This window comes from Suricata suricatta, chromosome 8 (assembly GCF_006229205.1).
Source record: "Suricata suricatta isolate VVHF042 chromosome 8, meerkat_22Aug2017_6uvM2_HiC, whole genome shotgun sequence".
NCBI classification, from domain to species: domain Eukaryota; kingdom Metazoa; phylum Chordata; class Mammalia; order Carnivora; family Herpestidae; genus Suricata; species Suricata suricatta.
This window is the reverse complement of record NC_043707.1, coordinates 19,887,741-19,912,241: the sequence shown is the minus strand read 5'-3', so window position 1 is coordinate 19,912,241 and position 24,501 is coordinate 19,887,741. Positions and strand designations below refer to the sequence as shown.

General features: G+C 54.8%; 1 protein-coding gene across 3 annotated transcripts; it reads left to right on the top strand.

Moving 5' to 3' along the window:
- The first annotated feature begins 302 nt into the window (after nt 1-302).
- On the top strand, nt 303-24,170 carry NSMCE1 (NSE1 homolog, SMC5-SMC6 complex component). Of its 3 annotated transcripts, none has more exons than XM_029946000.1 (8): nt 305-455; nt 5,276-5,422; nt 19,316-19,437; nt 20,234-20,311; nt 21,379-21,525; nt 22,451-22,567; nt 23,425-23,560; nt 23,952-24,170. In XM_029946000.1, the coding sequence occupies exons 1-8, from the start codon at nt 416-418 to the stop codon at nt 24,029-24,031; spliced, it is 867 nt and encodes a 288-aa protein (XP_029801860.1). In that variant the 5' UTR covers nt 305-415; the 3' UTR covers nt 24,032-24,170. The 3 variants fall into 3 exon arrangements, with proteins under 3 accessions (XP_029801862.1, XP_029801860.1, XP_029801861.1); XM_029946001.1 differs by having other exon boundaries at nt 308-455; nt 23,425-23,545; XM_029946002.1 differs by lacking the exon at nt 22,451-22,567 and having other exon boundaries at nt 303-455.
- The last annotated feature ends 331 nt before the right edge of the window (nt 24,171-24,501 follow it).

Genomic DNA, 24,501 nt, shown 5'->3' with positions numbered 1-24,501 from the left:
GGGGCAGGGTACTGGCTTGGGTCTGTGGAGCCATGGCTTTTCGGAGGAGGACCCGCTGCATGCCTGCCCTTCCGACTCCTCGGTCGCGGGGTGCCACTGTGGGGCTGCAGGCGGAAGGAGGCAACCCGGAGCCCCGCTGCATCAAGCGTGGAGAGAGGCGCGAGAAGAGCAGAACTCTGCATCTGTGGGAGGGCCTCCGCGGCACCATGGCAACGGCGCGGCGGGAAAGCAGGAAATGCGTCACCAGATGGGAGGGACAAATAGGCGACATCCACCAATGGAAGCGCTGTTCCCGCGTTCGCCCCGCCCTGCGGGAGGAGCCGAGGCCGCCTTTCTGCCTTGGCCGCCGGCTTTGGGGACTGCGCCGGTGTGTCGCGGTGGGTAATTCGGGCGCGGGGCCGCGAGGCTGCCAGGGATGGAAGAGGGCCGTGCAGAGAGGCGACGGAGGACGGAAGGTGGGGGTCAGGCCCCGGGGTCGGCCCGTGTCCGTACCGGAGTGTGGCTCTGGGGGCCCAGGGCTTGGGGCTCCACTTCCTGATGAGGAAACTGAGGCCCGGAGAGGGGCAGGAAGGCAAAGTAGGCTGGAACCTAGGGCCCCGACACACAGACAGTGTTAAATAGTAGTACTAGGTGGAAAAAACGTTTTGCTCCTAATATTAGGTGGGGAAAAAAGCAAAATACAGAATTCTGTCTGAACTGAATTTAGGAAATATGGCCTTCGTGGACCGCCCTCCGTTATCTCGCCGACTTCTGTGCTTGTCCTCGAAATCCTTACTTTGTACAAGGCCACGGCTTCGTGTCTTAAAGCCCGGAGGCCAGGCGTGGTCAGAATCCCGAGTTTCTCCGATTTTCGAAAGGCCTATGATGCCTATATTCGTTGTTAGGTCACACCTTCAATGGGGGTCTGGGGCAGCCCCTTGTAATCAAATACATTAATATTTTCGCAGCGAGATATGTGCGTATTGATGTCAAAGGAGGTAAAGAACCCCCAGAAAGAGTCTCATTTTTGGTCAGGTTTCCAGATTTAAAAGATTTGGGTTTCAGGACCGCTTTAGATTTGAGAATTGTAGGTAAAGAGGCCCTGATTTCATTGTCGGCTACTGTGTTCTCGCTCACCTGGACGAAAGCTCTGCTTTCGTTTTGCCACCCGGATACCAGTCCCCTGTGCCCTCAGTCTCTGTTTCCTCATCTTCTTAACATTTATTTTGGGTGTTAGGTAATACATTTACATCATTTTTAAAGATATGTAACATGTCCGGGACTGGGCTCAGGGCATGATCTCGCGGTTCGTGGGTTCGAGCCCTGCGTTGGGCTCTGCACTGACAGCTCTGCCCCTGGAGCCTGCTTCAGATTCTCTCTCTGCCACTCCTCTGCTCACTCTCTGTCTCTTTCTCTCTCAAAAATAAAAAAAAATGTTTACAATTTATGGCACATCTCATATCTATAAAAATGTTTGCCACTGTAGATTTGAAGAATAAAAAGAAAACACCCCTATACCCACCATCAGAGTTAGAAATAGAACATGTACGGTAAAGCCTGGGTTGAATCCTTTCTTCCCGCCACTAAAGACCAGCTCTCTGTATTGTTATCCATGCCCTTGTTTTTCTTTCTGGTTGTTACTGTTTGCCCATAATGACTGTCACGTACGGTTTGCCAGGTTTCGAATTTTACAGAGGGCCCTCATCTGTATTGGTGTGACTTTATTTTTGCATGTAATATGACATCACATATCACATATGTGAGATGTGCCCATGTTGAGTGAGTAGCTCTACTTTGCTTTCATTGCTTCATTGCTATTTTGAATTCCAACACTTGGTTATAAGCGGAGGCATTATTCAACTGATCGCCGCTTATGGGGTTGCCAGCGTTTTGCTGCCCAGGGTGCCTTTATAAACATATTTAAAAAAAATAAAAAATAAACATATTTCCTGTGGTAGATGTGGAACATTTCTGTAAGTTACATACCTAATAATGGATTTCTGGGGATACCCAGATTTGCTAGTAATATTGAGTCGTCTGAAGTGGTTTATAAGAGTTTACTCTCAACAAGCCTCAGCTATTCTGAAGAATTATTGCCTATCAGGTGATTCATCACCATGGGTTGAGTGCTCATTTGCCGGATAACATTGAGATCGAGCATCTTTTAATATATTTATTGATGATTTGTACATCCTCTTTTGAACGTTCCTGTTGCTTACTTTTCGCTTGCAGTTGACTTCCTCTTACGGATTTGTAGGAATTCTCCGTGTGTTTTGAGTATGAATCTTTTGTGGCTTCACCATGTCTCAGATACTTTCCAGTTTGTATCTTTTCTTCTCTCTCCGTCTCTCTCCCCCACTCTCTTACTATTTTTGGTGAACAGAGGTTCTTAAAATTTTAATGAAGTAGAATTTATCAGTATTCCTTTAGGGTTTAGACTTTTCGTGCCTTTTAAAGAAATTCTTCCTTGCCTTTGGCTCCAGATGATGTTCTCTGCGATGCCTGGGTGGCTCCGTCAGTTGAGCGCGCGACTCAGGTCATGATCTCTCTCGGTTCATGGGATTGAGCCCCCTGTCGATCCTGCCGAGGCAGCTTGGGATTCTCCCTCCCTCTCCCTCTCTCTCTCTCTCTCTCTCTCTCTCTCTCTCTCTCTCTCTCTCTCTCTCTCTCCTTCTCTCTCTCTGCCTCTCCCCTGGTCTTCTCTGGTCTACATATCGTTGTCCTTCATTATTCCCTACTGAGCTTCGTATAAACTGGTGAGAGGAGGGGCAAGTCCTCCTGCCTTTGCCTTCTCCCAGAGTGGTGTGCCGGTTTGCCTCTACGTCTTCGCTGCACATTTTGGAATTGCCTCGTCAAATCCCTCAACAGACACACGCAGCCTCTTGGGATTTTGATTGGACTCACATGGGTTCTGCTGGCATGGGCTCAATTTGGATTTGAAAGGGATTGTGTCAACAGTTCATCCCTAGGCGTGATGTTCCCTGTGGGTTTTGTTGATCGCTTTAGTAGATAAAGGAAGGTTCCTTCAGTTCCAAGTTTGTTGAGAGTTTTTAGTGCGAGTGACTGTTTGATTTTATCAATCATATTTTCCGAGTCTGTTAAGATGACGGTGGGCTTTTTCTTCTGTATGCTGGTAATATGGTGACTCAGACTGATTGATTTTTTTTCCAGCTTTATTGAGACATTATTGACATTCAACATTTGATTGATTTTCTTTTTTTTTTTTAAGAATTTTTTTAAGGTTTTATTTATTTTTGAGAGACAGACAGCGTGAGCAGAGGAGGGTCAGAGAGAGACATACACACACACACACACACACACACACACACACAGAATCTGAAGACAGGCTCCAGGTTCTGAGCTGTCAGCACAGAGCCCAACGCGGGGCTCGAACCCAGAACCGTGAGATCATGACCTGAGCCGAAGCCAGACGCTTAACTTACTGAGCCACTCAGGTACCCCATTTGATTGAGTTTCAAATGTTAAACTGCTGCCCGGATAAACCCAACTTGGTCACCAGATAGTGTCCTATTTATGTTGCTGGTTTAGATTGATTATCGTTTTGCTTAGGATCATGGCAGCCACATTTCTGAAAGATAATTTTTCTTTTGTTTAAAGTGTCTGTGAGATGTTAATGCCCAATGAATGTCAGCCGTATCAGATGATTTGGGGAGGGTTTGCTCTTTTTTGGGCTCTGGGATAGTTTTGTGACATTTGAAATCACTTGCTTCTAGAATGTTTGGTAGGACTTCTCGATCAATCTGTCTGGATCTGAAATTTTCTTTGTGGGAGGATAGATTTCCCAGAAAGTATCTTCAATGGATATAACACCTGTTAGGTTTCCAGATAATTCTTTAGTTGGTTTTGAACGTATTTCCTATAACTTTGCCTACTTAAAGCTTCAGATTATTTTAAGTTGTTTATGTCTCTGCAATTAGTTCCCCCTTTTCATTCCAAGTATTGTTTATTTGTTAGTGTTCTCCCTCTGAGAAAATCTTGTCAGAGGTTTGTTACTTTTATTATGGTTTTTTTTTTCCTTACATGTCTTAAAAAGATTATTTCTTTTTTGAGAAAGAGGGAGAGATCAAGTGCGAGCTGGGGAGGGGCAGAGAGGGAGACGCAGAATCTGAAGCAGCTCCAGTCTCCAAACCGACAGCACAGAGCCTGACGTGGGGCTCAGACCCACGAACCGTGAGATCATGACCTGAACTGAAGTCGGATGCTTAACCGACTGAGCTGCCTAGGCGCCCTAAAGACAGTTTATTATCCCCATCTTATGGAGGAAAAGACTGAGGCTTAGGAAGATGAAGCTGGTTAGCTGGAAGTGGTTTTGTGCTGTGTTTGCCTAAAGTAGTGGCCAGTTTCTTGTGCAGTCAAGGCGCTGCCTGAAGTGGATCTTAAGACCTCAGAATTCCCAGCCCCTTCTGCAGCCACGACCTCCGGCAAAGGGACCCAGGCATGTGTGTTTTTCATGCCCGGGTTAGATGACTCTTAGGAGCACGTGTGGCAGACGCCGGTCTCCACCCCATGTGCCTGCTTGTAAACCCACGCTCTTTGCCTCCGCACTGTGCCACCGCTCCGTGGCACGAGCAGCCTTTTTGATCAGGACTCGTGTGATCCTTTTATCAGCCCTGATCTCTGTGGTTTGTGGAAAGACGATGTTTCAGTAGAGAGCAAGAGATTGCAAAAACACCCCACAGATTGCAAAAAACACCCCGCAGCGGCAGTCGTTTCATTAGCGGTTTGGGAGACGGCGAGGAAGTCAGCATGGGTTATGCGTCCGCTAGGGGCTCTGGAGGCGGCGCACGCCGTTCCCATCGTGTCCGGAGGAAACGGGGCCTTGGCACCCTTGGTCCAAGGCCGCAGGTCTTGTGAGTGGGTGGACCGGGTGTCCGGCAGTAAAGCCAGCCGCCACCCAGGCGGGGCCCAGCCTGTCGCCAGGCTTTCATACACGTTCACCCCTCGAATCCAGTAATTCTCCCAAAGACGTTCCTAATATTGGGCTCACTTTATGGATCAGAAACCAAAACAGGCCCCCTTTCACCCAGCTCGGGGGTAAGGCAGGTGGCGTCCGGGCGTGCTGGTGGCCCCAGACCCCCTCCCTGCCACCCACCTAGGGCTCGTGTGCTGGGCCCTGACTCACGGCCTTTCCACCTCCGTGCCATTGGGCGGGATGAACTGGGGGTCTGAAGGCTGTCACAGAGGGATAGTTGTGGACGTGGGTGAGTCCGGACCCCCCAGAACTTGGCTCTCGGAGCGCTCAGAGGTGACGCGGTGTCATTTGCTTCTTTTTTAGCGCCTCGGTGCACGCAGGGCGGCGCGAGGAGAGCTGGCGTCATGACCGACGTCCACCGGCGCTTCCTCCAGCTGCTGATGACGCACGGGGTGCTGGAGGAGCAGGCCGTGCGGCACCTGCAGAAGCACTGCTACAACGTCCATGACTGTGAGTACCATCCCTGGGCCCCGCACCGGCGGCCGGGTGTGAGACCTCGCCACCTGCCAGGCGGCACCCCTCACCTGGGCCTCCGGGCCTCCCTCCGTCTCACGCCAGCCCCCTTTTCTCACCGCATCTTTGCCTTTCTCGTAAGCAAGTCTGATGTGCAGCGCGGTCGGTGGGAACTTGGAGCTGTCCCGCCCTGGTTCACACCAGCATCTCCACCAGTGTGACTTTCTTCGTCTCTAAAATGGGGATAATGAATCATCCTGGACACCATGGCAGGGGGCAGAGGGTCCAGAGGATTAAGAGACAAGATGCAGAGAGTTCCTGGCCCCGGGGAAGGTGCCCGCTTGGCCTTGGCTGGTGGGAGGGCAGCCCGGCACAGTGGGGGAGAGCGCGATCTTGGACACGGCTGGACCCTGTGCTGGCCTGGGGCCCTTTGGCCTGTCCTTGGTGGGCTGCTGGGAGTAGGGCGTCAGGTGAGCCGGCAGAGCACTGGGAGTGACAGGAGGGAGCCGTGGAACGGGCGCTGGCGGCCAGTAGGATACGCAGTAGGATGCGCATCGGCAGCTCTGGTTGAGTCGAGTTGAGTGTCAGCGTGGGGAGACCTTGTTGCGCCATAGAGGAGGCGGATGGATTTTACTCGCTGCGTGGTGTCACCGTGTGAAGCTTTCCATAGAACTCAGGGATCCGTGTTGTTCGCGAACACGTTGTTCTGCATGTAAAGACATAGCGTGTGCCGGAAGGATAGCGTGGCACACTTGTGAGGTGCTTGCCTTTGGGGAGACATCAGAGGGCGCTTTGCTCTTGATCCTATTTTGGTCTTTTATTAAAGAAAAAAAAGCCTCGGAGCAAACGTGGCGTCTGTCGTGTGGCCTAAGAACGATGGACGGGAATACAGGCGTTTATATTCTCTGCTTTTGTCTTTCTGTCTGTGTTTCTAATTTTCAAGGGAAGCGCAGAAAGCACGTAGAGGGAAGCCAGCCAGGAGAGGTGAGGGCAGGTGTGCGCGTTTCAGGGAAGAGCGGCCGCATTTAGAGACGGGCACCCGTGGCACGGCAGAAGCAGCCAGGTGGACAGAGGTGAAGGGTGGACGGGGGCAGGAAGGGCGAGACGGAGGGCACAGAGACAGATACTCTTCGGTGACGAGCAGGAGGAAGACGAGAGGGTGCGTGCTGGGGGAGAGGCAGGTCCTGCGGACAGCTCTGGAGCTCGCCGGGGTGCACAGACGAATGAAGGGCTCGCAGGGGGCCTACAGCGAGGAGGCCTGTTTCCCTTGGTCCAGTCCCATGCATCCGGACATACCTCGGGAGACCCCCGGCGGGCAGGGGTGTGTAGGGGCGTGCCGTGGTCTGTGTTCTTCTGGTGTGTAGGCTGACAGACTAGGAGGCACCACCAGAATAGGGTTTCTTTTGTACTCAGTTCTGGGGGCAGGGTGGACGCCTGGAGGACCTGCAGCAGGGAAAGCACATCCTTAGTGCCGGGCCGGAGCACCGTCCTTCTGGTGAGCACGCGTCTGCTCCAGTGGCCTGCACCGGGGCGAGTGGAGGGCTTTGGTGAGGGCCTCCCGTATGGAGAAGGAGACTTAACCCACCAAGCCAGCTGTCCTGGCTCTTAAAAAACACGACTGGATTCTAACCTCCCACCTGCTGGTATGAACCAGGGAAGGGTGTACGAATGTTTTTCTTCATTTTTTGACTACATGACAGTTCACTTCTGCTTGCCTTCGGTTTCTCACGTAGGTCCTAAATGTGGGCTTTCATGCTCATGGGGAAGTTTCGTAGCTCACTGCAAGGAGCCACATGGTGCCTTAGGACTAAGAATGAAAGTGTTTTTGCCTTTGTTTGACCTTTAAAGCTGTTATGACCTAACTCAGGAAAGTCCTGTACAATATATCTAGGAATTAAGTTATTCTCCATGCTTTATGCGCCGTATCTGTGGGTCAAGATCCAGCTACGGCTGGGTCATTGGGATGGGACTGTGGTTTGTTTCCCCCTACCCTTCGTTAAAAGAAAAAAAAAGTTTTTTCTCCAGCACTGTTGTTATTCTAGAGATTTTAAAGCAAGGAATGATGGAAACAAAGTATTCAAATTAAGCAAGTGCTTACAGGACCCAACATCATTGTCTGTCTTTTGAAGAGATGCCCAGGAAAGTCCCCTTTCACCAACTGGAAAAACATTTAGCTTCTAAGATCATCGTGAGACAGAAGAGTAATTGAGTCTGCCAGTTACAATGGTCGCAGTTTCCCAAGGATTTTCGTCCAGCTTATCGAGAACACTTCCTGTCCTGGGCTCTGGTTGGGGCCTTCTTCCCGTCACCAGCGGGAGGAACAAATTCCCCCGTTCTGTCGGCTGGTGAGAGTTCAGATTCCGTTCTGGCGCGCCGGCCCGAGGCCTGTGTGTGGACTCTCCAAGTGGCACCGGGGACCCGCGTGCTCCAAGAGGGCACCTTGGGTTGTGAGCCGGCGCTTGAGGATGTGCCTGAGGTTATGCAGCACTGCTGGCTGTGGTCACCTGGGGGCCAGGGCCCCGTGCTAGGGACCGGTGACAGAGACACACAGCCTTTACTTTTGCCTTGGGTTTCATGAGTCACGCAGATGCAGAATCGCGATTCCAGGATAAGCTTCCCTTGATGGGAGTAGGTACAGGAAGCCTGGGGGTGAGGATTAAGATGACTGTGCATTTGAGGATTTCCACTTTTGACCGAGATAGAGTAACAGGGACCGATTTATTACTTTCCTGTCTGAAACAGTTAAAAAATGGACAGACTGGGCTTTAGTCAGTGAAGGACAGTGATGCCTTGAGAGACAGGCATCGAAGATTGTTTTCCCGCTCCTGACACCAAGTGCGTGTTGTCTTCTGCAGCTGGACACCAGGGATGCTGGTCAGCTCAGTCCTGACGCTGTTTACCTGGAGTTAGGGCCGCATCTCACAGTTACAGGCTTCCACCCCACAAGGCTGCCCCCATTTCAGATGCCAGCCTCCAGCCTGGGCCACCTATACCTCTGACGGACCGGTTAGAAAGCAGGGATCCTATGCCCCCTCCTCAGGCTCAGTCATTTGCTAGAGTGGCCCACAGAACTCAGGAGCACTCTTGACTTAGGTTTGCTGGCCTAGGGTAAAGGATATGGCTCAGGAACAGCCAAATGGGAGAGGTGCGTAGGGCAGGGTGTGGGGGGCCGGGGGGCATGGCATTTCCACGCCCTTTCTGGGTGCTCCACTCTCCCAGCACCTTGACGTGGATCTCCAGATGCCGTCACTTGAGGGTTTTCCTGGAGCTTTCCTTACATAGGCGAGATCGGTGATTAACTCCCTGTCCGGTCCCTCTGCTCCCCACAGTCAGGGGACGAGGCCGAGAGTTCCAAGCTTCTAATCAAGGCTCGGTCGTCCCGGCAGCCGGCTCCCATGCTGAAGCTCTGTAGGAACCTGCCCAGAGTTGCCCCATCAGAACAAAACCCTGTGTCCCCCTGGTCACTCAGGAAACTCCAGGGTTTTAGGAATTCTGTGCTGGGAGCCAGGGATGACAGCCAAGTATCTTTCTTACATGGCAGGCGAGGAGGGAATGAGCGCCTCTGTTGCCTCAGCTCACTGCCCTGGGCGAGTTTTCAGGCCGTGGCACAGGGGAACCGCGGGCAGAACTCCACAGACTGGCTGAGCTGGGGGGATGGGGGACGGGAGCTCAGGGAGACAAAAGTGTTTGCAGGTCAGAGCAGCAGGGGGGTGCGCAGAGAGAGCTGGGGGGCTGCAGAGTCGGCTGTGAGCTGAGACCCCTAGGCAGCAGCCCGAGGCTAGGCAAAGATGCGGTTGGAAGGGTTAAGAGAGGGGCGCCTGGGGGGCTCAGTCAGTTAAGTAGACAACTCTTGGTTTGGTTTCGGCTCACGTTTCATGAAATCGAGGCTGCGTCAGGCTCTGTGCTGATAGCATGGAGCCTGCTTGGGGTTCTTTATCTCCCTCTCTCTCTGCTCCTCTCTCTGTCTCTGTCTCAAATAACATTTTTAAAAAAGAAAATGAATGAGGAGAGAAGCAGTGCCTGATGCCCATAGGGCTGGGGGGAGCAGTGCCGGTACCGGGCAGAGGGGCCTCCCCGGTGAGTTCCACCAAGTGTTGAAGGCATGTACCCTGTTCCGCCCACACTCCAGAGAGGTGAAGACCACGGAATGCTTCCCAGCTCATTCTTTAAGGCCTGAGTTATCCGGATACCAAAACCAGACAAAGACATTGAAAGGAGAGAAATTGAAGACCAAGATTCTTCATGAATATACATGCTAAAATTTTAAGCACAGTTGTAGCAAATCTAATCCAGCCATGTATAGAAAGGATGGTACAATTATGATGAAAGTGGGGGTTAGCCCAAGAATGCAGGGTTGATTTAATATCTGAAAATGAATCCATGTAAGTTACGGTATTTACAGACTAAAAAAGAAAAGCCACATGATCATCTCAGTAGTGCAGAAAATAGATTTGACAAAGTCTACTATCTACCTTGGCATGATGCGCCAGAAGTTTCTTACAGGAAGCTAAAGAGACCCTAAGGATCAGGGGAGAAGCAGATTTACAGGACAGGCTTAGAATAGGAGAGAGGATTCAACACTCCGCAGAGAGCTTAAAAATCCAACACATATTCTTGACCAAATCCCTCAGCAAAGTAGGAAAAGAAGGAAGGTTCGTTAACCTCATATAGGGGTTCTGTGTTAACCTACAGCTGACATCATACATACTTCACTGCAAAGACTGAGTACCTTATCCTAATATCAGGAGCAAGACAAGAATGTCTATTCTAACAATCTCTGTTCTAGCCAGTGCAGTTAGGCAAGAAAAAAGAAAAGGTGTTCAGAGTGGAAGGGAAGAAGTAAAACTGTTTATTGAAAGACATGATCATAAATGTAGAAAATCTGATGGATCTTCAGAAAAGCCACTAGAACTGATATATAGGTTTGGTAAAGTGGCAGGATACAAGATCAGCATCCAAAACTGTATTGTATTCATATATGCTTGCTGTGAATCACCAGAAATTGAGAGTTTAAAAAGTACCCTTCAAGATAGCATAAAAAAAAGAAATACTTAGAAATAAATGTGACAATGGTTCATAAGCCCTGTACACTAAAATGAACGAAACCTTGCTGAGAGAAGTCAGAGAAGATCTACACGGAGAGGCATTCCGTGCTCGTGGGCTGGGAAACTCAGTATTGTTCAGTATCTGTTCTCTGCAAGTTGATCTGTAGGTTCAGCTCAACCTCAATCAAATCCCAGCAGTACTTTTTATAGAAATTCACAGACGATTCAGCAATTCACGTGGAAATGCAAAAGACCTAGAAAAGCCAAAGCAATTTTGAAAAAGGCAATCAAACTTGGAGGGTTACCACTGATTAATTAAAGTTAATTAAGAGTAATTACCGGATCTTAGGGCATACTATATGGCTCCCCCGTCAAGACAGTGTGGTATTGGCTTGAAGATAAAGTCATAGAACAGAGAGGCTAGCAATAAACCCACATGTGGATGGACAGCTCGGTTTTGACAGCAATGTAAAGACCGTTCAGTGGAGACTGTCTTCAAACAATGATGCTGGAATAACTGGATACCCGATCCTAGTGAGCCTCGAGCCATGCTTTGCACCACATACAAAAATGAGCTCAAAATGAAACATAGACCTCAACGTAAAACCTAAAACAGTAAGGCTTGTGGAAGAAAACGTAGAAGAAAACCTTTGTGACCCTGGGTCAGGCAACGATTTCTTGGATATGACACAAAGATATGACCCCTAAGAGAACAAGTTGATCAGTTGGACTTCAGAACTAAAAACTTCTCTTTAAAATACACTGTTGAGGGAATAAACGGCTGGTTCTCTCACCAGCTCCGTCCCCACCATTGCCAAGGGCCACCCCACGCGTCAGTGGCATGTTCACCGAGGGCCTCTCTTGCCCTCAGCTCCTAGCATTGCTTTTTAGACTTGTTTTTTATTTTGAAATAATTCCAAACTCACCATAACACTGTAAGAACAGTCCAACGAACCATTTCCCCCTGAATCATGTGAGAGTTACCAATCGAAGCTCCGTCATCGCCACTAAATTCTTCAGGGAACGTTTCCTCCTAGCAAGGACATTCTCCTAAGTCGTCAGAGGGTGACCATCCAGATCAGGACCTTAACGTTGATGCTGCCCAACCCTCTCATCCATCCGCAGACCCCACTGGAATTTTCTGGTTGTCTCAGGACTGTCTTCTGTAGCAAAGGGCCCACCACAGGGTCACGTGTTGCATTTGGTTGTCTCTTGAGATGCCTCCAGTTGAGAATCATTCCTCAGTCTTTCCTTGACTTTTATGACCTTGACATTGTGGAACATGACAGGTTAATTATTTATTTATCTTTTTAATGTTGATTTACTTTTGAGAGAGACAGAGACAGAGCACAAGTGCAGAGGGGCAGAGAGAGAGGGAGACACAGAATCCGAAGCAGGCTCCAGGCTCCTGGCTGTCAGCACAGAGCCCGACCTGGGGCTTGAACCCACAAGACCGTGAAGTCATGACCTTTGCCAAAGTCGGATGCTGAACCAGCTGAGCCACCCAGGCGTCCCAGGTTAATTATTGAGTAGAACAGAGCTGATAGAAGTTTAATGTGAGCCACATCTGTGATTAAAGTTTAGAAATTTAACGTGAGCCACATCTGTGATTAAAGTTTTCTGGTGGCCATGTCAAAAAAAGGTAGAAACGGGTGCACTTAATATCCCGAATAGCATTTCAACATGTAATGACTATAAAAATATTAACGAAATATTTTCCATTCTTTAATAGCACGTCTTTGAAGTTCAGGATGTATTTTACATGTAGGACATACTTTAATTCGGACGAGGCACAGTGCGAGTGCCAGGCCACTCCGGGCCCGGTGGCCACTGTGTCAAGCGGTGGAGCTGCGGCCTGTCCCTCAGTTTGGGTCTGTCTGGCGCTTCTTCCTGGTTCGGTTATGTTTATACGTCTTCCTTTGGCAGAAATGTTGTCCAAGCGGTGTTCTCTCTGCATCGTGCCCGGAGGCGGGTGGCGTTGATTCAGATGCGCCTGCTGGGTCTCTCACCGCGAAGCTGCTCTGTCCTGCTTCTGTGGCTCTGTGGTTCGGAAGAGTTTTGCAGGGAAGGTCTTTGAGAGCAAGCAGATAGCCTGCTCCTGCACACTCATGTGGCCTCTACCTTCCTTTATCTCGTAACGCCTGTCAGATTGCTGTCAGATTGCTGTGCGTATCCGCCCTAAGCGTTTTTTCATCAGTTTTACCCATGATGTCTGTTAAGTATAATGGGTTTTAAATTATCTGTGGTCCTAAGGGCAAGTCAGGTAAAATATCTAAACTTTTAGGTTCAAACAAATTAGGATTCGACCTTATGTCATTGAGCAGACAAGCGAAACACCAGTTAACCAAAACGCATGTACCAAAAATAGGTGACCACGATATGAGAGGAACATTGGGGTTTGACAGATATTTTCCGTTTTTGTCAGACCTCATGCCTCCCTTCATCCTAGCTCTGCTTCTCTCCCGCTGAGCTACACAGCGCTGTGGGTTTCACCAACCTGCTGCCTGGTGCCGTCCCGGGGCTCCTGGGCGTCATTAGGCAGCTCGTGCTAGTGGGGAGTCACAGCCACGCTGACATTTCTGGTGTCCATGTCGTGTGCGCCGTGGTATTTGTAAGTGTTCTGTGCTTTTCCGGAGGACCCGGTGATAATCAGAAGCAGCCTCCCACCAAATACCCCCTACTTGTAATGATTCGTTCAGTTTTTCCCCTTGGCCCCGATGAGCAGTTAACAAGCTTACCACCGCCACAGCCCGCTTGGCTTCCCAGTCGATCAAGGAGGATCAGGCATGTAGGTAGCATGACGAGTGACATCTACAATGGAACGGGGTGAAGTTTTGAACAGAGAGAGGTCCACAGCGGGCGGGCATTCTGTGCTTCGCCAGGCATCGTGGGTTTCAGCGGGCTCTGCACGTAGGAAGCAAGAGCGGCCGTCCCCGCTTCCCCGGCTCCCTAAGGACTAGGCGGGTCCGGATCCCAGCCCGCTCCTGGTCGTGCGCAGCTCCGGAGGCCTGGTTGGAAGCAGGAGCAAACGCCTAGGGCACCTGTCAGTTAAAGCGTGTCCTGGTCGTCCTAAGCCAGTTACCACAGGGTCTTCGTCCAGCGTCCTGGGCCGGCTGGGTCCTGTGGGTGGGGGCCTCTCTGGGCCGGTTGCTGCAGACTGTGGGCCAGAGTCCTGCTCTTACACGTTACCTGCCCGTGGCTTATGGGGCAACGTTTCAGACCTTGTTATTGTTATGCTGGTTACAGTGATCTGTGATCAGTGGTTACAGCTCACTGAAAAGCTCTGATGACGGCTAGCATGTTTAGCAATAATGTATTTTTAAATGAAGGCACGTACATTGTTTTATCAGACATAATGCCATTGTGTGTGTGATAGATTCCAGCGCAGCATAGCCGTACCTTTTCCATGCCCTGGGAACCCAAAAAGTGCATTTGACTTTATCCCAATGATAAAGGTGGTTTGGAGCCAAGCCCACGACAGGCCTGAGGGCAGCCCGTGCTCCTCTCTCAAGAGAATGTATGACAGTCTCTTCCTTTGAGGTCTTCAGAGCCCAGCCCACAGCCTCTTCTCTGGTGGCTCAGGGCACGCAGTGGCCTTGTTAGTCATCGTGTCTCCTGATGGCGGGGTCCCAGCCCACATTGGAATTTGAACACAGGGACTGTCAGTGGTATCTAGCCGATGGCTACGGTGTGCTTGCCCTGCCGTGTTTTAAAAATCAATTATCACGTTAAAAGGCAAGCGCACGCTAACAGAGATGTCTCGTAAAAGTCCAAAGCTTGGATCTGTGGCGGGCGCAGAGGCAGTCCCGCTTCTCTGGATGGGACGCGCGTTCCCCACGTCACCCGCTGCGTCCGCCCTTGTGCACGTCCGTGTCCTGCCTGGTGGCTTCGGGCCTCTGACTCAGTGAGGGGCAGCGAGCTGGGCTTGGCTGAGACCCGGGGAGGCAGCGCCACCCTGCTTTCTGCGGCGGGGCGGCCAGGCCCGCAGAGCCCCCTCATCTGCTCCCGGGGGATCCCTTGGGGGGGCAGCGGGACCACCCCCCTTCGTTTTCAAGGACTGAGATGAAGGGAAAGGCACATGAACGGTATCAGCAGGAAGTTCTGCTGAAAGCGGCTGAGCTGTCCAGGGTGAGTCAGGCTGTAACTCGGGGCACAGTCCTGTCGCCGACCTCAGCACCCACCAGTGCAGCTCGGGTGCGGGGCTGGCCTGCAGCTGGCTCTGCGGTGCATGCGGAGACGGGCGCTGGGCCCTGCTGCCTTCCGTGGTGTTGTAGGTCTGAGAGTACTTGGTGCCTGTGGCCGGGTCGCAGGAGCGGTGCCCAATGGTAGAAAACAAGCTTTCTGTGCTGTCACTTGAAGGAAGGCCCCATGGGCAGCCCTTCTAACTAAAACAATCTCTGATATTTTTTAAAAAGGTCTCTGTGTACTTGGGAACAGATTTACAAACCGTTGTTGCTAAAAGCCCTTCACTCCATCGCGACTGGTGGCCGACTGGTGACTAATTTTGTTTTATCCATGTACCTCCTACCTCCTTAACCCGTGTTACTTTGAAGTGATTCTCAGATATCTTTGTGCATCTAAGCAGAACTGTCCTTGTTTTCATGAGTGCTCAGGCCACTTGTCACCTTACCGAACTAAAGGCCAGACTCGAAACTCAGGTTTCGAGTCTACACCATGTCACTTACGGATCCTGTGACCTCAGGCGAGCCCTTAGGCTCTGTGACCCCTGCTGTCCACAGACCCGAGTCCCGGCCCGTCTCGGAGCTTGTTCGGAGCCTGTTCGGGAGGCTCCACCGAGACCACGAGGGCACGGGACAGGCCCAGAGTGAACCGATGCACAGACACAGAGAAGGACTTCTCTCGTGTGTCTGCCACATGAAAGATGCCTCCTTCCCTCCCTGCTCCCTGCTCCTTGCGGCAGTTAACTAGCCAGACTTTGGAAGGGCTCTTGTCGGTTCCACCCATGTCCCATGTACCCAACTGGCCAGGGGGCCATTTCTCCCCCAGCAGTGGATGTGAAGTCACAGGCTGAGATGGGACCCCCGCCCCGTGTCTCGCAGCCAGCCTTTCCCAGCCCTGGGGGCTGCCCTCAGCCCGTGCTCAGATGGGCCACCCAGCCCGGCCCTTCAGACGAGAGACCTGTCACAGGGCAGGTTGGCCTGCAAGTGGTTTGGTCCCTCGGGGTCTTTTATTTTAGGCTGTTATTTCCTCTGCCTAAAAATAGCGTTTTCTATCTATAGAGCCTAGTTTGGAACAAAGCTGTTTGTGGCTCCGCCCGCTGCCCAAGCGTGCGGAGCCCTGGCTTCCAGTAGCCTGCTGGGAGCCCAGGACCCTGCTTAGCAAGCCGAGGTGCGTTGGTTAAGCTGAAATTTAAGTTTAAAAGAAAGGGAAATAATATGTATAGAAGTGGCCAGAAGAGCCAGTCTCTCAGAGTGAAGCAGCCCGCTTGTCAGAGGGGTGGTGCCCCGGCCTGTGGACTGCCCTGGTCCCCCCATCACTCCCTTGTTTTAAAGCTTATTAATTCATTTTGAGATACAGGGGGACACAGACCCGTAGACCTTTGCTTGGCTCGGCCGTGGTGCCAGGCGACCTGGTCTGGTGTCTCCGTGCTCTCTGAGAAGAGGCGGCCGGGCCGGGCCGGGCCGTGCTGCTCACTGCTCGGAGCTGCTCGTCGCTCAACGACGGCCTGGGTCCTCAGCTCGAGCCTGCCTTTCTCCCTGAGCGGCTCGGGATCCTGAAGGGAGCACTGACGCTCTTCGTTGATTCTCTGAAGCCCGTCACAGTCGCAGAACCATTGTCCCAGAAGTGTGTGATTGGTCTTTTGTCTCATGCATTTTACTGTGACCGTGGATTCACAGGCTCCTGGGGCCCGGATCTGCCCACGGTAGCTGCTCCATGGGCCTCGGGCACCGGGCAGGCAGTGCGGGCGCAGCGGTGGGAGCAGCCCCCACCACCTCACTTGACGCGCACATCAGGGATCTTGGCAGCAAGCAATGGACCCCAGGTCTTGCCAACATCAAAAGAACCGTGTTGGGAGGCTGTTGGGAAAGGGCCGCACAGGGCTGGTTGACAGCTAGGTTAGGCCGGAGCCCTCCTCCCCGCTGCCCGCTTCCCCCCTCCCGGGGCTGCACTGGAGCCCCCGTGGCCCTCCTTTCATTGCTTCCTGTACTGAGGCCACACCTCGGATCTGGCCCCCTCACCTTCCTGCCTCCTGGTTTTCTGGCTGTGGGTTCCTGGAATTATTCTTCCAAAATCACACATAGAGGGGAAAGACAATTAAAAAAGCTAGGGTCCAGTTAGGGATGGAAAATGGCTGTTGGCAGCTGAAAATTGCCAGGTGACTCTGGTAGTTGCCAAATCTGGGGTGGCCAGATTTGTAGCTCAGGCCAAGAGATCAGGGAAGGCAGTGCTTGAGGTGGCCTGCAGGGAGGGGACGGAAGGGATATGACGGGGACACCAGGGCAGTGTCGGGGCAGGGGAGGGTAGAGTGAGGGTCAGAGGGCTGTGTCCTAGACGCGTGTGAAGCTGGAGGTGAGGCAGAGGGTGATGAGAGAAGGGGGAGACTCACCTGTGGGGTCCCCCAGAGAGGGGCACGGGACTAAGCTGGCCCCGTGGGACCTTGCTGTCGTCCCCTAAAACAAAACTCCGAGGCTGGTGTTACTGAATACAAGAGCAGTTTATTCTCAGGGGATGATGTAGCATGGCCCAGGGCACAAGAAACACGCATGGTGTCAGCAGCAGACACGGACATGGACATGGCCTTGACATAGAAGCTGTGTGGTCAGGGAGGCTGAGACAAGAGAACGTGAGCCGTGGAGCAGGTGGCTGGTCTGCCGTGAGCACGGCAGTAGGAAGTGGTTGGTGGTGGAGGTGGTGGTGGTGTTTAGTGAAAATCCAGTGAACATGTTCATGTTTCTGAAAAATGAGGCTGGGCAGCCCGCCGGAGGGCGGGAGAGGGGAGGCCAGCGCAGCTGTCAGCTCCTCTCCATGCACCCGGCGTGTCTGGAAAGTCCGACGTATTGCAGTGTTTGTGATCTGCCTACAGACTACAGTTTTCTCAGCGACACCCAGGAGTGGCCTTTCCAGTGGAAAATGTGCAGTGTCACTTTCAGAGGGAGGTGGGACTTGCCATTGTGTCATATTGGGTGGATGGAGTGGCTTCTGCCCGGGAAGAGCCCCATCGCTTGCCCTGTGGCTGAGGGGCGGCCCAGCCAGGCTCCTGGCGGGGGCGGGGTGGGGGGGAGAGGCCAGGGGTGATTCTTTGTGGCAGAAAGGGCTTCCGGGTCCCCACGCTCGGTGTGGAAGAGGAAGGAAGGTGAGGCCACCGTGCACTGGGGGCCGCAGAGGACAGTTCATGGAAAAAAGTGCTACTGTTTGAGTTGGCTTCCGTCACGAGTAGGCAAAAATGGGGGTGAGGAGGGAGGCATTTCAGAAAGGAAGGGGCGAGCAAAGGCACCGAGGTGCGGAATGCTGACCAGGCTCGAGTCCCCAATGCAGGCTTTCCAGCAGCTGCGGCCACACCTTGTCCTGCTGTCCCCACAGTTCGTCCTGCGTCCCTGTATAGCCCGTTAATTACTGCTGATGTTTTAGGTAAACCAAGTTTACTTAAAAAGGAAGATTTGATGCCTGCTGTGATTTGCATATTAATGTTATGTCTTTGTCCTTAGCTTTTGTGGGCCCCTCAGTCCTCCCCTGCCGGTGGCAGAACTATCTCCTCTACATGGCTCACGTGGCTCTGACCTTCACTGCCACCAGCGTGACCTGCTATTTTTGTAAACTTTCACAATCGTTAGGTGCACTGTGGGCTTGGAAATCTCTCTGTAGGAAGTCTAACAGGTAAAGTTCAAGTGCCTTGGGAGGATCCCCCCATCTGTGTCTCGGTGACACTGTGTCTCGCAGTGGCTTGAGTCAGCGACCTAGTGGGTATCCTTCCAGGCCTTTTCTCCTGCAGTATCATTCCATTGGTTTCATTGTTGCTTCTATTGTCTGTTTTTATGATGCCTCCTTCTCCTAAGTCTGTGGAAGTTACTTTAATAAATGAAAACAAAATAAGTCCTTGTTGTTTAGAAAAAGGACCACAGTACATAGAAGGGTAATGCCAAGACACAAAGCTGACCGTGTCCTTTCTCTGCTTCCCACTCTGAGAGGCTCCCCATGGCTCACGGGGGAAGGTGACCCGTGGCCCTGGTCTGAAGGGCCCTGCGCGGTGCCTCCAGCCTCCCCTGCAGCCGTGTGGACCCCGGACCTCTTCCCTGCATTCACTGCAGCCCCTGCGGCGCTGGGCTCCGTCCGCACCCCTTCTCTGTGGGCTGGTGGCCCGGGCGGGGGACTGGGCAGCGTGGAGCAGGGGCTGGAGCAGCGAGGAGTCCCCTTCTGCCTCCTGGCCTGGCCACCCAGTTAGGGGAGGCAGCCAGCTGGCAGGACGGCTGACGGCTGTGACAGGCGCTCGGCGCAGCCTCTTGGTGGGGGTGGGGTGGGGGTGCTCGATGTGAGCTCCTGCTGGTGCCCTGCTTGTGTTGGTGTCCGTGGTGCCCGCTGCCCCCGGACCCTGCACGTGCGGCCCCCCAACAGGAGTGTTCCGTACCTGTCCGGATGGCGGGTAAAGGGAAGAAGGGATAGGGACCAACCCCATGCACGGTGAGTCCGTGCAGGCACTGGCCCCGTGTAGGGAGGAGGGATAGCATCCTCCCTCCTGCACACGCAGGGAGGAAGGAGGCGCACAGATTGGCATCCCCCCCGCGGGCTGGTCCTTCACCTGCTGCTGGCTTGGCCGGCTCGTGCTCGGTCCGCAGAGTGATCAGGACTCTCTTGGTGACTGCCCCTCTCCTGGCTCGTTCCTCTCCAGGCACTGCGGCCGTGGAGGACCTGGAGGACTTCATCAACAACATTAACAGTGTCTTGGAGTCCTTGTATATTGAGATTAAGAAAGGGGCCACCGAAGACGACGGGAGACCCGTTTATGCGCTGGTGAGTGCCTGCAGGCGCCCTCCCGTGGCTTCTGGGAGGAAGTGCAGGCGTGGAAGCCCCCCTGCCCCGGCAGCCCTGGAATGGGGGGCACTGACACAGCCCGGCCCTGCCTCCCCACCCAGTCCCCATTCCGGGGCACTGGTGCCACTGTAGGTATCAGGGCTGGGGGCTGCCACCGCAGTGCTCCCCTCCCCAAACTGAGACCCCCTGCATGCATTTGGCTCTGTGCTCTTTGTTGTTCAGTGTAAGAAGTCATCCACATGCCTGGAATACTAGGATTAAAGGAGGAAAGTGGTTTCTCTTTGGAATAAGACATAGAGGCCGTGAGAAGAGAAACTGTGGGGGCGCTGGGCACTGAGAGCCATTCAGGTTCCAGGAAGCACCCCCCCCCCAACAGAGAACAAGAGGAAGTGCAGGTGCGGCCGAACTGACCGCTTTAGACCGTCAGAGGAGGTGCGGCTCCCAGCCTCCAGCCGCCCAGAGAGGGGCGGTGGCCAGGGGTTCCCAGACTCTGCTCCAGGGGAAGCGGGTGTGGAGTCGAATACCCGCGGGGACTGCGGGCCTCTCAGCGCCCCTGGCATCTGAAGCCCCACGAAGCGTGCAGACCCGTCCCCAGACGCACCTGGCTCCGGGAGCTGCTGCCCCGCCCCTGAGATTCTGAGCTCCACACTGGTCACAGATCCACCCCGTGGCCAACAAGGTGCTCAGGGACTGGCGAGGGGCTGTGCCAGTTGGCCGGTGAGCTAATGGGCCAGCAAAGGGCACAGCCTGACCGTAACGCTGTCCTGTTTTTTAGGTGAATCTTGCCACGACCTCCGTTTCCAAAATGTCCTCGGATTTTGCAGAGAATGAGCTGGATCTATTCCGAAAGGCGGTGAGTGCAGCAGCCCCTGTGGTTTCCTGGCCGGGCTTGTGGGGAACCTGCCAGCTCGGAGGGCCTCATGCAGGGGCCCTGCACAGCTCACCCCGCCAGGAGGGGACTCAGAGGGTGTGTGGCTGCCTGGGAAAGGAGGGCTTGTCCAGGTCTGAGCTCCGGCCGAGGGACCGCCTGGTGTCTGGGTGTGCGGAATGGGCGGACAAGCACGCCCGCCCGGTGCTCATGGCGCGGTTCAGACCCACCACAGTGGCAGCAGTGGCGCCCAGGCACCTGCCAGTGAGGCTGGGTCCCAGCCCCCGCCCAACTGTCTGTGTGGCTCTGTGCGTTCACAGGCGTCCCCCGGAACAGATCCATCCGACCTGCGGGCCCTGCTCTGCCTCCCCAGCTTCAGAGCTGTCGCCTTAGCCCCGTCCCTCACCTGGCTGAGTGCCTGGCCAAGGCCACGCTCTTCAGCCTGGGGCACAGTCTAGTCACCGGACGTAAGGATAGTTGAGACGTCCAGTCTCCTCCGATTCTGCCCGATCCCGGTCTCTGATGAGAAGTCCTAGCATCGTTCCTCTCGAGCCTCCTCTGACAACAGTGGGCGGCCAAGGTCAAGAGCCAGGCCCTGTGACAGCAGGAGCCCCTGTGCATGCAGAAAGCCTGTCCCCTGGGGGCCTTGCCCTGCTGTGCGCAGTCTCCGGGAGGTGTGCCCGGCAGCCCCCCTGGCCGGGTTCCACAGTGCCTCTGTGTCCCGAGTGTGCCTGCGTCCCAGCCCTCCCTGCCGCCAGCCAGCCCGTGAGCCCCGGGGTCCTTCCCCCTTATCCGTTCGGGGAGGTGGGGGCAGGACGGACGATTCCTGCTTTGGGGGCGCAAGCATCGTTCCTTCGGGGATGTTACGGGGTGACCGTTGAGTCAAAGGACTGAACGTGGCTATGGCTGTTCCACTGTCTTCTTGAAGGATCGTTCTGGAGCTCAGCCCTGCCTGGGATCAGTAGTGTGGCTGTGCTGCCTGGACCACTGTGACCGTTCAAACTGTCCCTGCTGATCTCATAGGTGAACGTGGTACCTGCTCTTTCTTCCAGTTGGACCTGATCATTGACTCAGAAACCGGCTTTGCATCTTCCACAAATATTTTGAACCTGGTCGATCAGCTCAAAGGCAAGAAGATGAGGAAGAAGGAAGCCGAGCAGGTGCTGCAGAAGTTTGTGCAGGACAAGTGGCTGATCGAGGTATGGTGTCCAGGGGCCCCCACCCCCTGGCTCACTGTCCAGACCCCATAACAGATTCGCCTTCAGAACCATATTGGAGCCAGCTGTCCGCTGAGCCAGGCCCTCGTGGGTCCCTGTGACCCTCCCTCATGGGTCATGCACCATGTCAGGTTCAAGCCCCCGGTCCACAGACGTGGGGCCGTGCGCACTGCAGGCCAGGGCGCTGCTCTGTCATTGGGCTTGGGCCTGGGTCCTGCTCAGGTGACCTGGAGCCCCTCTCCTATAGGAGGGGAGGCGTAGTGTCACCAGGGATGGGAATGGGACAACGGGGCCAGTGCCTGGTGCCGAGCTCCCAGAGAAGCCGCGGCCACTGTCCTGGTTATTATTATCAGTGCTGCGCTTTTCAGGGGGCACCCTCGAGCCCTCTCCAAGAGCCGGTGGCCTGTCAGGAGCAAAGGGGACGTGTGGGCAAACCGTTGGAGAGGAGCTGTGGCACCTGGGACCAGACCACGATACACAGTCACGTGTCTGGAGTCCCATGTCTGGTTCTGCTGAACGGAGCAGAACAGAAGTTTCTGTGCTTTTCCCACAAAAGGCAGTACCTTTGCCGGGAAACCCGAGCCAGACGGGCCCCGCTCTCACGCACCTCGGCCTGCGCCCTGCCCCGTGTCCCCACTGTGGGAGGGAGGTGACTGCTCCCCGCTGGGGGGCTTCCTGCAGGCTTGGGACACACACCCGTTGAGGCACCAGCGAGGCACTGAGGCAGGGGTTTGGGGAACCCCGCCTTGAGTCTCTTGTAGGTCTTGGCCCAACTTTCTCCACGTGTGAGGCTCTGCTGAGGGGCCGGCGGGATCCGGCCGCGGAGGGCACCCGGCCCTGTGACCTTGCCAGGCCCCTGGGGCGGGGTGGGGGCTCGAGAGCTTGCCGCCCCCATTGTGTCCTGCAGAAAGAGGGGGAGTTCACCCTGCACAGCCGGGCCATCCTGGAGATGGAGCAGTACATCCGGGAGACGTATCCCGACGCCGTGAAGATCTGCAACATCTGCCACAGCCTCCTCATCCAGGTGCCCGCACCGCGCAGCTGCCTCCCGCTGCCCTCCCCGGCCCTGGCACCGGCGGAGGGGGGGGGGCACCTGAGGGGTCTCCGGACCACCACGACAGTGCCCGCCTTCCCTCCTCTCTTCCTGGGTCCAAGGGCTTTTTATTTTCCCAGAAAGACTCTCAGAAGCCCGGTGTCACCTGCAGTGCCCCGCCCTGTCGAGCCCTGTTGTGTGTCGCTGAGGTGGGGCTGGCGCTGCAGGGTTAGGGCTCCTTCCTCCCTTCTCCCCCTTTCTGCGGCCATCAGCCATGCTCCCGTGAGCCTCTGTGTGCGTGTGCCCAGGGCGCTGGGATCATTCCCTTGGGCTGTGTTCCTGGAGGTGAATTTCTGCAACAGCGCATGCAGGATATTTTTTTAAGTGTTATTTATTTATTTTGAGAGAGATGCAGGATGGAGGGGCAGACAGAGGGAGAGAGGAAAGAATCCCAAGCACGCTCTGCAGTGTCAGCGCAGAGCCTGATGCAGGGCTTGAACCCACGAATGTGAGATCATGACCTGAGCTGAAACCAAGAGTCGGCCACCTAACCCACTGAGTTGCCAGGCACCCACACAGGTTTCCTTAAAGCCTCGGGTCCACACCCGGGAAGCTGTAGGTGCCAGGGCACCAAGGCCCACAGGCTTGCAGTCTTCCACCTGCGCTCCTGGCGTGGCTTCTCTAGTGAGAATTCCTAGGCGCCCCAGCGCCGAGGGCTGTGGGGTCACCATCCGTCTGGGGCCCAGAGGACATCACCAGGGGGCCCGCCGGCCATCCTGGTCCCACCCGCCGCAGGCTTGTGCGCATGGGGGTGCGCAGGGCCCCTGAGCCTCGCCTTCTGGTTTCAGGGGCAGAGCTGTGAGACCTGCGGCATCAGGATGCACCTGCCTTGTGTGGCCAAGTACTTCCGGTCCAGTCCAGAGCCGCGCTGCCCCCACTGCAACGACTACTGGCCCCATGAGATCCCAGGTTCTTGTCCCTCAGGTGCTCGGGGGCGGGGCTGCGGGGGACCCCTGGGCTCGAGGGGCGCCCAGATGAGGGCTGTGCACACGTGGGTCCGTCAGCGGGCCCCAGCCCTCAGGCGGAAGCCGCTCCCGCAGTAAGCAGAGGCCTGTGCTTGCACACACTTCCAGCGGCTCTCAGAACCCAGTGGAAGCCCCCCAGCTCATGAGGGTCTGGTCTAGACAACACCCCTCCACCCCCCCAGTTCATGAGGGTCTGGTCTAGACACCCCCACCCCCTTGGCAGCTGTGTGGAGACGGGAGGTGAAGGCAGTGCCCACCCCGCTGCCCCGGCTGAGGTGCAGGGTTAGCGGGGAGGACCGGGGATGCCTGCCCTGCCGCTCACGGTATGTTCCGGTCTCTTCCGTGTACAGAAGTCTTCAACCCCGACAAGGAGCAGGAGGCTGGGACCTCCAAGCTGAACAAAAAGCCCTTGCGGTCCAGGCAGCACTAGCTGGTGCGCCGCCTCCCGGGATCCGCGGATGCACCCCGTCCGGGAGAGAAGCGTTGGCATCTCGCGTGGCACCCTTGTCCCCTTTCTGCTTTGTGTTCAGTCATTAGCAGGTTTGGAATAAAAGTTGCTAAGGAGTCGTGCTTGTGGCTTCCGTCTTTGGTCGTGTGGTCCTGTGCCCTGGAGGCCTCGTGTTGTGGCCCTTCCCTTCCTGGGCCTCCCAGACCCGAGAGCCGGGCCAGGTCCCGGATGCTGGAGCTGGCAGAGCCCCTCCGGCAGGACCCCCTCCAGGGCAGCTCTGCCCCAGGGTCCCGTGGGCCCTGGCCAGCCCATGCTGGACCTGGGGGGTCATCGTCCTGCCCGGACCCCCCGTGGCCCCGCGGGCTGCCTGCCTGAGCGGTGTGGGGCGGCGGCTCAGGTGCACGGTGCCCCCCTTCCGGCTGGAGGCCACGTGTGCCCATGTAGGACTGGGT